We start from the raw sequence: 17,594 nt of genomic DNA on the forward strand, positions 1-17,594 counted from the left end.
AATTTGCGAAATTAAAATCTTTCCTAATCTTTCTAATTTCGATACTTTAGTTTAAAAAGTTTAAATAATCAATCCTTAATTTATTGCATAAAAAGATTTAATAAAAAGTTATTTTTAATTAAATTTACAAAGTAAAGATTATAATAAGGAATAACAATAAATTGATGATAATTTAAATATGGATATTGTATGTAAAAAAACTGTAAGTTATTTTGATCATCAAGTCAATTCTAATAATTAAAATTGAAAATAATGAAATAAATATATTTTGCATATATGTTTTTTTTTTTTTTTCTATTATAATTTTTTTTTTTTTTTTTTTTTTTTTCTTAAATTTAATTTTTATTAATTTTTTTTTTAAAAAAATAAAATAAAATCTAATATTAAAATACAAAAAAAATAATAAATAAATCACAATTATTTTAAATATTTAGCATGATGTAAGAAATGATCTTCAATAAAACTTTAAACAAAATAATATTAGTGTCCATGATTAGCTTAGACTCTAATTTCAACCGGATATTTTTTCTCATGAGCAACTTTTTCAAAATTACTTATAAGAAGCTAATGATTAAATTCATCCTAATCACCATAATCAATAAGAATTTTCTTTTTATCACCCAAATCATTTAAATTCTTTAATAATTCAGTTGGGTCATATTATTTTCCATTATCAACGCTTCCTAAATATCCTTAATAAGCTTTTTTCCCAAAATCGCATTAAGTAGGATTACAAATAGGTGCGAAAGCTGATACACTTAAATACTTATGTGGGTTTTTCAAAAACAAGCTCAAAGCACCTAAACCTCCCATAGAATGGCCTGTAATACCAGCCTTTGAAATATCCACAGGGAAATAATCTCCAACAACCTTAGGCAATTCCTAACAAATATAACTATACATGTTATAATTTTTCGCCCATTTATCAACAGTAGCATCTAAATAAAATCCTGCACCAACTCCGAAATCCCAATTATCATTATCTCCTTCGATTTTAACTCCTCTAGGACTAGTATCTGGGAAAACAACAGCAATTTAATATTTACTAGCAAAGCTTGCGAACCCACTTTTAACCAACGCATTTTCATCTGAGCATGTCAAACCGGATAAATAATAAAGAACAGGAGGGTATTAATCAATTCTTTTTTTGAAATCAGGTATGAAAATCGAAAAAGACATTACACAATCATTTACTTTTGAAAAATGTCTAACTCTTTTCACATATCCATTGAATGTTCTATGACTAGCATATACACTAGGGACATATTTATAAGCCTCCTCTTTCACATAGCCTGGCCTATTATTAATCTAAACAACAGCTCTTAAGCAATTTCCTGAATGTAATGCATCTATAGCTTAATTAACGTTTTAAAGTCCTTCGATTTTATGAGTTATGAATTATTCAATTTATAATTCACCTCTTTGTACTTATTAAACTAACTAAGGAACTTCTGTTCTACTCTTCCAGCCTCCAAAAGCTGTTCCTTTCCATTATCTACCAGTAATTAATTAGAAGGGTCTTGTTTATATTTCATGTCCCGAAGCTGCAACGCCAATAACACAACTTTCACCAAATCTAAAATATAATATTAAAGATATGTGTATACAAAATATTTTACCCTCTATGTGAAATTTCTAATGCGTCACGCATAACTGAAGTGACTCCAGTACAATCGAAAGTATAATCATATCCCCACGTTTCTAATTAAAGTAAATGCTCTTTAATGCTTTTTCCATAATTTTTTTAAACTTCAGTTGGATTCCAACATTCTGTGCATCCAAACTACTTAGCTACATCGAATTTCAAACTATTTAAATCTATTCCAACTATCTTTTTAGCCCCCCTCATTTTACAAGCCTATACAACCGATAAACCAACAGCTCCTAATCCAAAAACTACAACAGAGGATCCGTTTCTAACTTTACAAGTGTTCATTGCGGCTCCCCATCCTGTAGATATTCCACATCCTAATAAACATATTTAATTTGCATCTGCTTATGAGTTTATTTTAGCACATGAAATTTCAGCGACAACTGTATATTCAGAAAAAGTAGAACAACCCATGAAATGAAATATTTGTTTTCCCTCTTTTGAAAATCTACTTGTTCCATCAGGCATTAATCCTTTACCTTTTTATTTATATTAATGCATTTTTTTAGGAATAAAACAAAAAAAAACCTTAGAATGATCTTATTTTTGGACATAAATTAGTAGTTTCACTACAACAATAGATACAAGAAAATTCTCTACATTCAGGAGTATAGCAAGGAATTACTAAATCTCCTTGTTTTACAGAAGTTACATCTTCACCTACACTTTCTACTATTCCCGCGGCTTCATGACCTAATATACTTGGGACAAGTCCTTCAGGATCATGACCTTCTAAGGTATAAATATCAGTATGACATAAAGCATTAGCTAGTACTTTAAACGGACTTCTCCTTTTTTTGGAGCTTCTACTTATACATCGGTGTAGTCTAAAGGCTTTTTAGCTTCCCAGGCTACAGCAGCTTTACAGGTTATTACTTTTCCTTAGGTTTGTTAGAATTCTTATAATAATTATGTATTCATTTTTTATTTGTATGAATTATTAATTTTATTATAAAAGATATTTTTTATTTTTTATTTATGTAAATGAATTAAATATTATATAAATTAATTATTTTTTATAATTTTAAGATTAAATTTAATAAAATTACTTCATTTAATAAAAAAAAAAATTCACAGTATTTTAATTTTTGTAATTTTTTAATTCTAAAAAAATATTTATAGATTTTTTTCAAAGCAAACAATATTTTTTTCTTAACTAAAATATAAGATTTTAAAATAAACAAAATATTTAATTTTTATTATTAAAAATTATCAAAATAAAATATTTATTTTTTATTTTGAGTAATCTTAACAAAAATTATGTAAATATTAATAACAAATAATTAATAAAAATTAAATAATATGATGTATTTTCAAAAAAATTATTAACTTGTATAAGCTTTAAAAAATAAAATAATTTTTTTTTTTTAATATTAACTCCATATTAATATTTTAATGATGATATCCTTTTTTTTAATAAAAAAAATGATAATAATATAAAAATTATTTTGTTATATAAATAAATATATATATAAAAAAAAAATTAATAAGAAATATAAATTTTTAATAAATAAATACTTTTATTTAATAATTTTTTTTTTTTTTAGGATATATTTTTTACATATTAATAATAAAAATAAAAATAAAGAAATAATATATAAATGAGTAATAGTAAAATAGAATTAATAAATGAGGATTTATTAACATAAGATCCTCTTTTATTATCTCAATAATTTTTCGAAAACATGAACTATTAACAAATATAATAAACATTAGAAGAAATATAACAATTAACAAAGAAAAAAAATCTATAACTAAAAAATATATTTAGTGGAAATTATTTAGAATTGTTAAATTGTAGTGATTTATTATTAAGTATAAACGAATATTCAAAAAATATATCAGATTTATCAGCTAAACCAGCCCATTTTTTACAATAAATTTTCGATTTAAAAGAAAATAAGAACTCAGAATTATTACACTAATAGGATAGTATGAGAAGGATTTCATCATCTTAAATAAAGCCGATAGAAAATACATTAAAAAACATTCAATTATTTATCGATAAAGCGTTAAAGAAAATCAATAAATAAATTTTTAAATGCCAAATATTTTCAATTGGTATGAAATAAGCAATTTAACTAAAAAAAATTTTAAATAATACTAAATAAAGCCTTTCATAATAATAGTATTTAAGTAAATATTTTAATTATTAAATAAATTAATTTTATAATAGAATATTTTTAATAAAATGAACTTTTTATTGATGAATTGTGTTTAGAAATTTTCGAATAAACTCTAAATAATCATATAATATAATAAAACTTAGAAATATATACTGAAAAAAATGATTAAGAAAAGATTTGGGGACTTTTAGATGCCATATGTTCTATTTTTTTATATTTAAATGAATTCAATTCTCAAGAAGACTTCGAAAATTTAAAAGAAATACATTATTTCGAAAAATTTAATATATAATTTTAATATTTAAAAGGAGAAAATTAAGAAATATAAGAAATTTTAATGGAAAGTTTAAATATTATTTAAGAAATAAAATTAAAAAACTTAGAAAAAAATTCAAATATATGTATATTCATGAATTATTTTAAAGATTTTTATTTATTAGTAAAATTTATGAAAGAAGACATTTAATATGATAAATTTATTTCTATTTTAGAAAAACTGTTAATTTCAATTAATGACTAATCAAATTTTCTTTCTTTCTTTGAAATAAACAATATTAAACAATTATATGAAGAATAATGTGAAAAACAATAAGAAATAAATTTAAAATATTAATAAAATTTACTAAAATTAATATAAAATTTATATATAAATTAGTTTGCATAAATAAGTGTTATTGTAAAAACAATGCTAATTCATTAAGATGAAGAATAAAATCGTTATTTTAATCAGTAAATTAATATATATATATATATATATATATATATATATATATATATTTTTTTTTTTTATTTTTATTTATATATGTTTTATTAATTAAAAGTTCTTTTTTTTAAAAAATGATTTTTGAAGAAAAAAATATTAATATGATTGAAGAAATAAAAAATGTTCTTGATTAAATATACGATTAAAATCATTAATATTAACGAAAAGATTTAAAACAAACTATTATTGAAATTTGGGAAGAATTTTATCAAGATGAAATTAAAAAGTGTATTTTGGGAATAAAAATACATGAAATGATCTAAAATTTATAAAATTAAATTATTTTTAAAAGCGAAAGTTTAAACCTAGAATTTTAAAAATACAATATAATTAAATATTAAGAAAACTTGTAAAGAGAATATGATATTATATCTTAAAAAGTTAGTATTTTCAGCTCTAAAATGTAACTTATTTTCGGATTTGATGAAAAATTAGACATAGCTTATAATTTGTAGTCTATGTTAATTTGTTTATATGAAAATATAACTATTTTAATAAAAAATTACGAATAGTCTTTATTTTAAATGTGGGAATAATATGAAAACAATGCTTCTTTTGATTTATTAAAAACATTTATTATATTTTTATTTTTACATAATTATTTAATTGAATAATTGGAAAAATCAAAGTAAAATATATAAAATAAATATATATTATAATATTTTAAAAAAAGAATAAGAGAAAATGCATATATAGAATGGGATAAAGAAAACTTTTTTGAAATTTAACTATATATTTAGGATAGAATTTAATTAATTTCAGACGAGTTGTTAAGTTAATTAGAAAAAAACATAATTTATTATCTTATGAAGAATTTTTCTCTATTTATTTATATGAATTGGATGATTTCTTACATAATTTTATTGAAAATTAAGACAAAAAATAAATTTAAATTTGCAAAAATATGATATTGTCAATTTTCGAAGCATTATAAAATTAAAAAAATGAAAAAATTATTAAAAAAATTAAAATAGACACACAAGATATGGGATTAATTAATATTTGTTATATTTTGAATAATTAATTTTATTTAGAAAAAAGAGAGTTTTTAGAAAAATAATAAATAAAAGACAGAATTAAAATAAATAATAATTTAAAAAAAGAATTTAAAGAAAAATAAACTTAATAAAGTGAAATGATTTCTTAAAAATATGCTAATTTTATTGTTTTATAGGAATATTTTTAATTTGTTTAAGATAATGTAAAGAAACAAAATATAAACATAAACATAAATGAAAGTTAAAAAACAACAATTGTACAATAAGTTAACTAATCTAATTTAACAAATAAAATTGTTGGAAATGTAAACAATAAAAATATTTTTTAAAATAAACAACTAATATATTAAAAATTAATTATTTAAATAAAAAAAAAAAATATACATATAAATATTTATAAATAAATATATATATATATATAAATATAATATAATAATATAATATTTTTATATTTATACATATAAATATTTTTTATATTTTTTTTAATAAGGTATCTTATAAAATATAAGGATTAAGAGGAATTACTGGTGGTTTATTAAAAAACTTTACTGGAAAAAGTTGAAATACAATAAATAATTATTATTTTTTTTATAATTAAATAAAATTAATAATTTTTTTTTTTTATAATTCATTTATTTTTATTTTTTATAATCATATTTAATTAAAAATAATATATATATTATAATATAAAAATATTATTTCAATAAAATTCTTCATCATCATCATCTTCATCATCTTCTTAATATACAATTTTTTTTCTGTTTCTTTAAGTTCTTGTTGTTTATTAATTTTTTAGTTTTTCTTTTTTATTATCTTCATCCTTTATAGGTGTCTCAATTATTTATTTATCTTTATTTTATCCTCTTTTTTTATTATTTTTAATAATATTTAATTTATCTCCATTATCATTTTCATTATTAATTTTTATTTTCTTTATTGTTTTATCTTTAATATCATTTTTTTCTATTTAATCTTTCTTTACCGTTTTTTGTTTTGTTTCAAATATCTCATCTTTTAATAAATTTTTAACTTCATCAAATAAATCATCACTATCAGAAATGATTTTTCTTTTACAATTAAACATTTTATTATTTTTAATTTCCTTCTTTTTATCACTTTCTATAACTTTTGTTGTTTTTTTTTTTACTGATTTAACTTCTTATTTATCTTCATCTTAATTCATATTTTCTTTTTTTGAACTTTCCAATTTTTATTAAAATTATCTAATTTTTATTCTTTCTTCTAATGGTAATTCGTAATTTTCCTTAAGATTAATACTTTTTAAATCAAAAACTTAATTTTCAGGAGTTTTAGTACTATTAAAGTTTACCAAATATTTATCTAAAGTACTTTATAAGTTATCTTATTTTTTTAAAATTTCCTACTATTATGATTTTTATTCTTATTATTATTTCTATAATTCTAATTTTTATTCTTATTCTTATTAATTATTTTGTTTGGTTTTTATTTCTTTCGGTTTTTATTTTTCTTATTTTTAAATAACAAATTCATCTTCGTCTTCTTCTTCCATTTCATCCTCATTATAATTTTTTTTAATATTTTTTCTTTAAGTTTATTATTATTTTTATTAATTCTATTTTTATTTATTTTTAAATTCAAAATCCAAATCATCACCATCTTTTTTATTTTTCTTTTTTCCATTTTTACTTGTTATTTTTTTAAATCTTTCCTATTTCTCAATATCTTCGTTTTCTTCAATTTCATTTAAAACATTAACAAACTCATTTAAATCATCTTTCCATATATCCTTAACATCTTTTTTTAATATTTCTGCTAATTCCTTTTCCTTTTATTCACATTAATTTTTAATTTCTTCTATTTTCTCATAACTTAAATTCCAAATAGGCATTTATAATAAATAATTAAATTCTTTGAAAGTAGTTTCTTCTTCTTAAAATTCAGAATTTTCCTCATCTTGGTTTAACTTTTCGTTTAAAAACTTATTACTTTATTTAATTTTTGGCATATTTCTCATTTCCACAAATCTCAAAGCAACTAATTATTTTAAAATTTCTTTTTTTTTTGTATTTTTAATATCCAATTTCTCCTCAATAACCGACAAAATAAACCTTTTTTTATTATTAAGAATTTCCAAATCCCTCAAAATTTTTGATGCAAGAAATTCTTTTCTTTACTTATATAAATCTAGTCTTAATTTATAAAAATCCTCCATTATTTCCTATATGTTATTATATTTAACAATTTTCCCTTCATGATTAAATAAAACCATATTACTAGTAGATATAGAGCTAACTAATTTAAAATATTTATCAAGTCCTCCTTCTTTTAAAATTTTATCTAACATTCCATTTACCATTTTTACTTCAAACCTAACATTATTTCCTGTGTGATATTCTTTAATGTCTTCAATTTCCTATTCTTTATCTTTAGAACTTTCCATTTTTTCTTCCAAAAAGTTCTTGAAATCTCTTGTCCATTTCTTAATAGGTAACTCAGTAATTTCAACTAAATTTTCCCCAATAATACTTGCTCTACCTTTTACATTATATTAACCTTTATCATTATTTTCGATTTCACCTTAATAACCCTTTTTTTAAATAAAAAAATAAATAAAAAAAAATAAAAAAAAATACCTTGTACCAAGGAATTAATTATTCCCAATTTTCTCCTTCCATTCTTTTTTAAATCGACTAAACGATTTCCCTCGGATTATATTAAGGAATACTTGTAGACCATCCAGTTCCTATTCCTTCCGCTCCATTAACAAGTACCATTGGAATAATAGGCAAATAATACTTCGGTTCAACCAAATATCCATCATCTTCTAAATACTAAAGAATATAATCATCATTTTAAGGAAAAATGACTCTAGTAATTTTATTTAAATTAGTATGTATGTATCTTGCTGAAGCAGCTTCTTTACCCCCCATATTTCTAGAACCAAACTAACCTATAGGCATAAGAAGATTAATATTATTCGACCCTACGAAATTCTATGCCATTCCCGTAATAGTTTAAGCCAGAGACTATTCTCCGTGATGATAAGCTGAGTGTTCTGCCACATATCCCGAAAGTTAAGCAACTTTAATTTCTTATTTAAGATTTCTTTTAAAGCAAGCAAACAGAATTTTTCTTTACCCAGTTTTCAATCCATCACATATATTAGGAATAGATCTTGCATTATCTGAAATAGAGAAATTAATTAACTCCTTATGTACAAAATCTTTATATCTTAAATTCTTCTAAGTATGATCTACATTATCATCTTCATTAAAAGCATTTAGCCATTCTTTTCTTGCATCAGCTTTTTTTTTATTAAATGCCAAATCGATACTTTCTTCATCTTCATCATTTAAATATGTAAAGCTTATCATATGTTTTTCCACATTCTAAAAATATTCCCTAGCTTCCATATCTGTTGATGTACCTAACCCTTTATAGTATTTAGTCTTCCATTAATTACTATTATCTCCTAATGAGTTTTTCCATTTCTTGAAGTCATGTAAGCTAAAAAAAGACAAACTTTATTCCCCTTTCCTTACTTTTACAATAGGAGTCACAAATTCCTTCAAAAACCCTTTCATTTCAAATAAACTAGGCCAAAAATTCTATATAAAATTAATAAATAAACCCTTTATATGTGACCCATCATGATCCTAATCTGCCATAATAGCAATAGACCCATATCTAAGAGATTTTGTGTTCTCATATTTAGCTCCAAGCTTAAGTCCCATAATTTTAATTATATTCTGAATTTCTTAATTTTCAGTTATTTATTTAACTGAAGCTTCCCTCACATTAAGCATCTTTCCTTTCAAAGGGAAAACACCAAATTTATCTCTTCCAACGACTTCAATTCCACTCATCGCAAGTGCTTTTGCTGAGTCTCCTTCTGTAACAAATAAAGTACATTAATCTCCAAGTCTTGTTCCTGCATCATTTGCATCTTCAAGCTTTGGAATTCCTAAAAGTCTGCTTTGTTTGTTTGACGAAAGCGCTTTTTTCATTTTTGCTTGTTCTTTGGCTTTTATTTATACTAAAATATTTTCCAAAATTCCTGTTTTTAAATAATCTTTTAAAAACTTTTCTGATACAATGCATTATGAACCAAAATCTTATTACTTTAAAGTTAATGTTTCTTTAGTTTATGAATCAAAAGAAGGATTTTCAATTAATGCGTTTATAAATATCCATATATGATTTTTTATCTAAAATTGTTTTATATTGGATGAACCTTTTTGTTTGCTTTTAAGTTTTTCTAAAAGCCTTTCACATAACTAATCAGTAATATAATTAACATGGGTACCTCCTTTAGTTGTACATATAGAATTTACAAAAGAAACTTGTTAAAATTAACCTTCAGATACACTTGCTATTATTTCCCATCTTTCATTATTTGTATTTTTATTATCAGCAACCTTATTTTTAATAAAAATTAAAAAACATTTTTTTTTTAATATTTAAATACCTTAATAATTTCCCTACTTTCATTATAATCTGAATTTTTTAAATAGAAATCACAATACTCTGAAAAATTATTAATTTCTATTTTTTTTCCATTTAAAAATACACGAACAGAACCTCCAATTATACCTGCCATATCATAAACTCTTTTTTTCATTAAATCTAAAATATCATCATCTAGTTTTTGCATATGGAACCTTTTTAAATCAGGTTCAAAACTAATACGTGTATAATCAGCTTCTGTATATTTCGTTATTTTAGGTTCTTCTCTTTCTTACATATTTTTTGACCATGTCATTGTAAGTTTTCTTTTATTAACAAAAAAAAAAAATAAACAAAATTTTTCTTTTTTATTACAATTTATTTTTTGAATCAGCAGTTTCTATACTAAATTTCTTAGAAAATATATTAGTTAATTTTGCACCATACCCATTTCTGCCTCCTGTTACTTTCTTTTCATGATCATTATAATTTGAAGATGTAAGTAATTGTCCGAAAATCATTTCTGATACATAAACATTATATTATTTATGGATCTACACAGGTATACTTGCTCCATCATTATATATCGAAATTATATTTTTTTCATTATCTATGGTCACATCTAATTTTTTCATTCTTTTATCTCTTTAATAATTATCGGAAGCGTTTACTAATATTTCATCAAATATTTTATATAAAGCGGGTACGTATGTAATATTTCTATTTTCAAAACTTTAACCATCTTTAGAAAGCACCCACAATTATTAAGTTTATTGTTAGACAGAACCTACATAGGTATCTGGACGTAAAAGTATATGTTCAAGTTAAGTTTTTTTTTAATAAGTATGTTCTATAGAAGTCATTTTTTTTTTTATAAATAGATATTTGCTTAATGAATTTAAAAATTTTTTTTAAATATATTTAAAGTAATTATAGTAATTAATTTCATAAAATTTTTAAAATTTTAAATATATGCGCAAATTAACTTAAATTAAATAACTATAACTTAATACGTAAAAATAATAAAATATAAGTATTTAATTATTTATTTTTAAATTTGCTAATTAATTATTTTATATTAATGGTTTTATGCAGTCATATATGAAATAAAAAAAAAATTAATTAGTTCTCAATAAATATAAAATTTAATTTTTTTTTGATAAATATATATAAAAAGCTCATAATAAAAAATTATTAAAAAATCATTTTAAAAGGTTATAATTAAAATAATTATTAATTTTAATTTTTTTCTATATTCTGATAAATGTTTAGCGCTTTTTTTTTATAAATAATCAATAAAAACATATTTAAATTAATTTTATAGATAATAACTAATTAAAAGCCTATATATATTAATTGTAAAAAGTATGTTTATAATCTAATAATATTGATTTTATTGAAAAATAAATAAAAAATTAATTTTTCTAAATTTCTAAATTAATTTTTTTTTTACCTTTATAACGCATATACATAAATTAATCTTAGATAAAAATAAAAAAAAATCATTAAGTATAAAATTTAAAAAGCATTATTTTCATTTGTAGTTTATAAAATATTAGATGAAGAAAATTATATTAGTTATTTAATTAAAATAATAATTTTATTAAATATGTATAAATAAATAAAATAGAAAATTAATATTTTATAATCATATTCATTTACACAATTTAATATGTCGTAGACCGTCTTTAATAATTTAAGTTTTTAAAAACATATATACAAACTTTTGTTTTGTTTAAAAACAAGTGAGAAAAAAATTAAAAAAAAAATTTAAAAATACAAAATAATTTATTATTTATTATTTATTATTTATTATTTATTTTTTCTATATATTGATAAAAGCACATAATTTTTTTTTTATCCTTATTATTACAATTGTTTAATTATTATTTTCAACATAAATTAAAAATAATAAATAATAAAAATATATAGTTTAAATTTAATCAAATAAAAATGCTTTCTAAAATCTCAACATATTCTTATACAATGCCTTTGGGTCTATTACTTATAATGACAATATTTATATGGTTTCCTTTGATTATGTTTTCAAGTCCCTTAATATTCCTAATAGTATTTATTTTATTACAACTCATCTTAATAAAATATGTACAGTTTAAAAAATTATTTTTTTTTTTATTTTTTAAAAAAACTAATATTTAAATATATATTGATACTATAATAAATAGATAAAAGAACAAATTGCCAATAAATTTATAATCCATAATTATATTTAATGCAAAAATTATTTACAAAACTTGGTTTTTGCTTTAATTACTTATTTGTAAGCAATAACATTAGAAAGTAATTACGGTTATGCTGTATTATCATAATAAGGAAAACTAACCTAAAATATAAAAAAAGAAGACGAAATAAATAGATTTTCAATATAATTATACCATTATTTGATAACTAGTAAGTATAAAAATAATATAAAATATACTTTCTACATTATATGCTTGTATTATAAAGTTAATTATTTTTTTAAAAAAATAAAAAAAGAATTCAATGAAGCGAAAAATTTAAAAGGATAGAAAGTTTTGGAAATAGGTTGTGGAAAGGGTATAGGATTAAACTATGTATATAACTATTTGGGACCAATATAGTGTGCTGGATATGAGAATAATAAAAGCTTAATATAATAATGCAAAAAATTAAATTAAAATATTGATTTTAATTATGTAAACAAAATTATGTTATTTAAATTAAAACTATATATATATTTTTTATTAAAAATAAAATATATTAAAGGTTTAAAATTTAAATAATTTCGAAAAATACTTATAATAAGAATATTTTGATTTATGTATTTCTATATAGAGAAGTAAATAATTTAACAACTTTGAATAATTTATAAATGAAATTTCTAAGGCTTTAAAACCTGAAGGATATTTATGTTTTGCCGATTTAAGAAAAAAATGTGAAGCTGAATAACTTAAATAATATTTCTAATAGCATAAAACATTTGTATGTTTATAAATAATAATTAATATCATTTTAATACTTTTTAAAAAAGGAGCTTATTAATTATGAAGATATAACAATAAATGTTAAACATAGTTTAACTTTATAAGAAAAGAAAAGCTATAATTTAACTTGTAAAATTATCTTCAAAAGTACATTATATAATAATATTTAAATTATATTTATTTATTTAGTTTTTAATCCTCTATTAAAAAAATTTAATATTTTTAGTAAATGTTAATTAATTGAAAAGTTTAATTAAAGAGAAATAGTTTATACTGCTTTTTTATTGTAAAAAAAAGAAAAATTGAAAAAAATAAAAATATAATCAACTTATAAAATATTAAATATTTACTTGTTTTTCTTGAATATATTATTAAATTTATTTTCTTAAACAATATTATTTTAGACTTAATTTTAAATAAAAATAAAATCATTTTTTTAATTGTTTTAAATAAATTAATAAACTTTTCACGTTTTTAACTAATTAATAAAAAATAATATAAATTAATTTCATTTTTTACTTATATAATATTTTTTGTTTAATTCCTAAGTATCTTATATTAATAATTTTATATATTAAAAATTAATTTTAATTAGATAATATTATATATATCAAAAAAAATAAAAAAAATATATGTATATAATTAAAAAAAAACTATAAATTATATTTATTTTATAAAAAATCATTTATTAATTGTATGTCTTATTTCGATAAAGACTCCAATTAATGATAATAATTATACTTTTTCTTCACAACTAATAGACATTCTATATTCTAACTCAGCAATTCTTTTAACTAAGAATTCAAGTGCAATACTTGGATATCTACTATACATTAATTTCATATTAAGTTCTTTTAGAATTACTTATAGTGAAATTCCTTTCAATACTTAATATTTTCTAATAGTTTCATAAGCATTAATTAAGTTTTCAGTTAATAAAATATTTAATATTTCTTCCATATCTTAAGGTGTAGCGTTTCCAGTAAATTTATAAACAAACTCCTCATTAACAAATACTTAATTTAAAATATTACTTTATAATTACAAACTCTATTAAAAAATATAATAAATATATATATATTAAAATTATTTTACTTATAACATATTAACAACTCTACGCATATCCCCATCACATAATTTAAATATTGCTTCTAAACCAGATTAATCATATTTTATTTTTTCAATTAAGCATATTTCCTCTATTCTTTTCTAAGCATCTTCAATAGGAATATGCTTAAATTTAAATCTTGTACATCTTGATTGAAGTGCTGGAATGATTTTAGATACATAATTACAAATGAGACAAAATCTAGCATTATTACTATATTTTTCAATAACTTAGATTTTTTTATTATTTTTTTATAATAAATAATTAATATTTTCTTTATAAATGAATAAAATAACTTCTTCTTAATGCAAACTAAGCTTAGTTTGTCATTTAATCGGCTTCATCTAAAATAATTAATTTTGTTCCTTTTCCTGCAGCGGAAAAATTTGCAGTCCCAGCAAATGTTTTTATTTGATCTCTTACAACATTAATACCTCTATCATCTGATGCGTTTAGCTTTTTATGTTATTAATAGATAAAAAGATGTTTATTAATTTTAAATTTACTTCTAAAACCATTTATTTATAGCTGTTTCCATATAATTATTTAGCAATGGCTACTATTGTTGATGTTTTTCCTTTAATTTTTATAAGATTTTTTATTTTTTTGTATATTTACCTGTTCCTGGAGGACCATAGAATAACAAGTTAGGTAATTTATTTTATTCATTTATAAATTTTGTAACTTTTATATTTTTATTATTTAAATTAAATGCCTTTTTATTTATAGATAAATACTTGTCATAACAATAAATTCATGTGAAATTAAATCTTTAAGTGTATCTGGTCTATATTTTTCTACCCAAGGAATATTTTCAATATCTTTTTTTTGTATTTGTTTCTTTATTATAATTTTTTTTTTTTAGTTTATTAAAATAAATATTAATATTTTACTTTAGAAGGTACTTCTATATCCATTATATTATATTATTATTAAAATATATTTATTTTATCAATTATTTTGTTATTTATATATATAATTTTGTTATGGCGCCAAAAACAATAAATATTTTAATAATTATTTGGAAGCTTTAATTTGAGTGCAAAAAAATCATTTAGAAATTTTTTTTTTTAATATTTTATTAAAAAATAAATTATATTATATTTTAAATTTACTTAGTTTTATTTAATTATAAATATTTAAAAATAACTTTATTTGAGGAATATATTGATAATTTGTATTAATATTATATAATAAAAACTATAAAAAAAGAATAAATTAACTATTAGACAGAAAAATTAAAAATTATATATGAATTTCAAAGATATATAATTAAAAAAATTTTTATATATTAAATATTAAATAAATATATATAAATATATATAAATATATATATATAATATATATATATATATATATGTTTGTATATATTAAATGTTTTGTATTTCTATCTTAAATTTTTATTTTTATAATATATATATTTGCATGATATTATATCAAATATAATTTATATTCATAATAATTTAAATATATTTTTTTTGATAAATAATAATTATTAGTCATATATATTTTTAAAATATAAAATATTTTTCGAAAAAATTATGAATTTCATCATCTTAAATTTTAACATTATTTACTGCTAAAATATAATAATATTTTATTATCTATTTTAATATAAGTATATTCAAAATATATTATTTAATAGGATAAATAAATAAATACATTTTTTAAATAAATAATATGTCTGATAAAATAATTTAATGTTTTCAAAATTGTTATAAGAATATATTAAATTCCAAATCACTCTGTTCTTATTTTTTAAAATTTTTTTAAAAGATCATTTAATTCTTAATAATTTTAAATAATTATAATCTTAATGAAAAATTAAAACAAAAATATTTATAAAAAAAAATTAAAAAAAATAAAGAATAATATATATAACTCTAAATTAAAAACGCTTTATAAAGTACATAAATAATAATTTTGATTAAAAAATATCTTTAATTTAATCAAAATTATACATAAAAATATCAGAAAGCTAGTAGAAAAATCAATAAAATACATCAATGAATACAGATATTTTTCATATGTTATTTATTTCTAAAATATGAGTTTAAGTTAAGATAATTTGAGTTAAATAAAATAAAAAATAAAATTAAAAAGTATTAATAATATTTAAAAATTAATTAAAGTCTTTATAAGATAATTAGTTTATAAATAAATTGTATTAATATTTTAATACTATATAAGAAGAATTTATTCGTTGATATTTTTTGTTGAATTTAGTCTATAAAATATTAACTTTAATTTGAGATTATTTTAATATTAGTTTTAATTAAAAAACAATAAATAATAAAAATCATTTTATTTATTCTTTATATTAAATTTTTATTTTATATATTTATTAGGTTATCTAATATATTTATGTAAATATGTTTTATCATATAAGTTTAAATACTTTATATATTTATAAATACATATAATTAAATTTTTATCTAGTATATTTTTTAAATAATAATTTATAAAAAAAGTAGTTAATTATTTATTTAGTAACTTTACAAATATTATATTGTTAACAAAAAATCTAAATATAGCAAATATTAAATATAAAAAAACTTTTTTGTATGTAATAATTATAATATTGTATTTAAAAAGGACACGAAAAATACACATTAGATTAAATTTGTATATTTAAAAACTGCCCTAATAACGGATTATTATGTTAGAAATGTTATGAATAAAATCATCAAAACCATCAAATAATTCTTTTCGAAACATTCATTCATTAATTTAAAGAAAAGTATATATTAAATAATTTGAAAGAAAACTTAAATCAAAAAAAATAAAATTTGGAATTTTGTCATTAAGAAATAATGAATTAGTTTTAGTTTTTCGAAAAATAAATACAAAACGAAATATAAAAAATTAAAGAAAAAATAATATTAATTTTTTAGGCAGATTATAATTTAATAAATAATATCAGATAAATAGAAGAAAGATATTCGAAAATATTAAATGATACAGAAAACAAAATTGATTTATAGAAGAATACACTTGAATTAATATAAAAAATATAAATAATTTCGAAAAATCAAAACGGTTTTATATAATTTTAAATCTAGAATTTGTTAGAAGATGATGAAATAAAAAATATAAATTATATTGTTAGAAAATTTGAACTTACAAAAGAAAATTTATAAACAGAAACTTAAAAAATATCTAAAGACATTTAAAAGTATTTCGATGGAATTTATAAATATGTATAATAATAGAAAAAGAAAAAAAATTCTAATGAAAATAATGATTAACAATAATAATAATAATAATAATAATTATAATAATAATAATAATAATAATAATTATAATTATTAAGTTAAAATAATTCATGTAATAATTCTTAATATATTCCTGCTGAATATGAAGTTACATATGAATATGAAAAAAAAGTAGACTCTTCCTTTTTTTTAAGAGACATTATTAACAAGAATAAAAGCATTTCACCTAATTAATCGCCTTTAATGTCTTCTAAATTGGATTAAAATAATTCTCTCTTAATAAATTAAGTCAAATAAAGTTGTGTTTCTTAGAAAACATTTATTTCTAATCATAATATT

At 18.7% G+C, this 17,594-nt stretch overlaps 3 protein-coding genes across 3 annotated transcripts, besides 22 other annotated features; all 3 read right to left on the bottom strand. All coding sequences in view use genetic code 6, as the record gives it.

The window, feature by feature from the left end:
- Positions 1-279: 279 nt before the first annotated feature.
- Positions 280-328: a microsatellite.
- Positions 280-360: a microsatellite.
- Positions 282-359: a microsatellite.
- Positions 361-411: 51 nt separating the features above from the next.
- Positions 412-2,705, bottom strand: IMG5_099220 (hypothetical protein; the record flags this gene model as incomplete). The annotated part of the gene is made up of 4 exons (XM_004035398.1): positions 412-1,576; positions 1,620-2,130; positions 2,180-2,550; positions 2,701-2,705. The coding sequence occupies 4 exons, from the start codon at positions 2,703-2,705 to the stop codon at positions 412-414; spliced, it is 2,052 nt and encodes a 683-aa protein (XP_004035446.1).
- A 195-nt stretch (positions 2,706-2,900) lies between these two features.
- Positions 2,901-2,948: a microsatellite.
- A 1,566-nt stretch (positions 2,949-4,514) lies between these two features.
- Positions 4,515-4,554: a microsatellite.
- A 918-nt stretch (positions 4,555-5,472) lies between these two features.
- Positions 5,473-5,511: a microsatellite.
- Positions 5,512-5,594: 83 nt separating this feature from the next.
- Positions 5,595-5,661: a microsatellite.
- Positions 5,662-5,916: 255 nt separating this feature from the next.
- Positions 5,917-5,982: a microsatellite.
- Positions 5,917-6,006: a microsatellite.
- Positions 5,923-5,979: a microsatellite.
- Positions 5,925-5,979: a microsatellite.
- Positions 5,969-6,016: a microsatellite.
- Positions 6,017-6,099: 83 nt separating this feature from the next.
- Positions 6,100-6,167: a microsatellite.
- A 71-nt stretch (positions 6,168-6,238) lies between these two features.
- IMG5_099230 (topoisomerase ii beta 180kda, putative) lies at positions 6,239-10,829 on the bottom strand (the record flags this gene model as incomplete). Its single annotated transcript, XM_004035399.1, has 4 exons — positions 6,239-8,107; positions 8,154-9,938; positions 9,989-10,292; positions 10,342-10,829. The coding sequence occupies 4 exons, from the start codon at positions 10,827-10,829 to the stop codon at positions 6,239-6,241; spliced, it is 4,446 nt and encodes a 1,481-aa protein (XP_004035447.1).
- Positions 6,987-7,026: a microsatellite.
- Positions 8,115-8,148: a microsatellite.
- Positions 8,116-8,152: a microsatellite.
- Positions 8,120-8,150: a microsatellite.
- A 923-nt stretch (positions 10,830-11,752) lies between the features above and the next one.
- Positions 11,753-11,787: a microsatellite.
- A 1,826-nt stretch (positions 11,788-13,613) lies between these two features.
- Positions 13,614-14,957, bottom strand: IMG5_099240 (replication factor c subunit, putative; the record flags this gene model as incomplete). Its single annotated transcript, XM_004035400.1, has 6 exons — positions 13,614-14,269; positions 14,337-14,496; positions 14,547-14,617; positions 14,659-14,724; positions 14,778-14,880; positions 14,934-14,957. 6 exons carry the CDS (start codon positions 14,955-14,957, stop codon positions 13,614-13,616), a joined length of 1,080 nt encoding a protein of 359 aa, XP_004035448.1.
- A 368-nt stretch (positions 14,958-15,325) lies between these two features.
- Positions 15,326-15,399: a microsatellite.
- Positions 15,387-15,425: a microsatellite.
- Positions 15,426-15,859: 434 nt separating this feature from the next.
- Positions 15,860-15,902: a microsatellite.
- A 1,387-nt stretch (positions 15,903-17,289) lies between these two features.
- Positions 17,290-17,346: a microsatellite.
- The last annotated feature ends 248 nt before the right edge of the window (positions 17,347-17,594 follow it).

This window comes from Ichthyophthirius multifiliis, assembly GCF_000220395.1.
Source record: "Ichthyophthirius multifiliis unplaced genomic scaffold scaff_1120509250841, whole genome shotgun sequence".
In the NCBI taxonomy this organism is placed as follows: Eukaryota; Ciliophora; class Oligohymenophorea; order Hymenostomatida; genus Ichthyophthirius; species Ichthyophthirius multifiliis.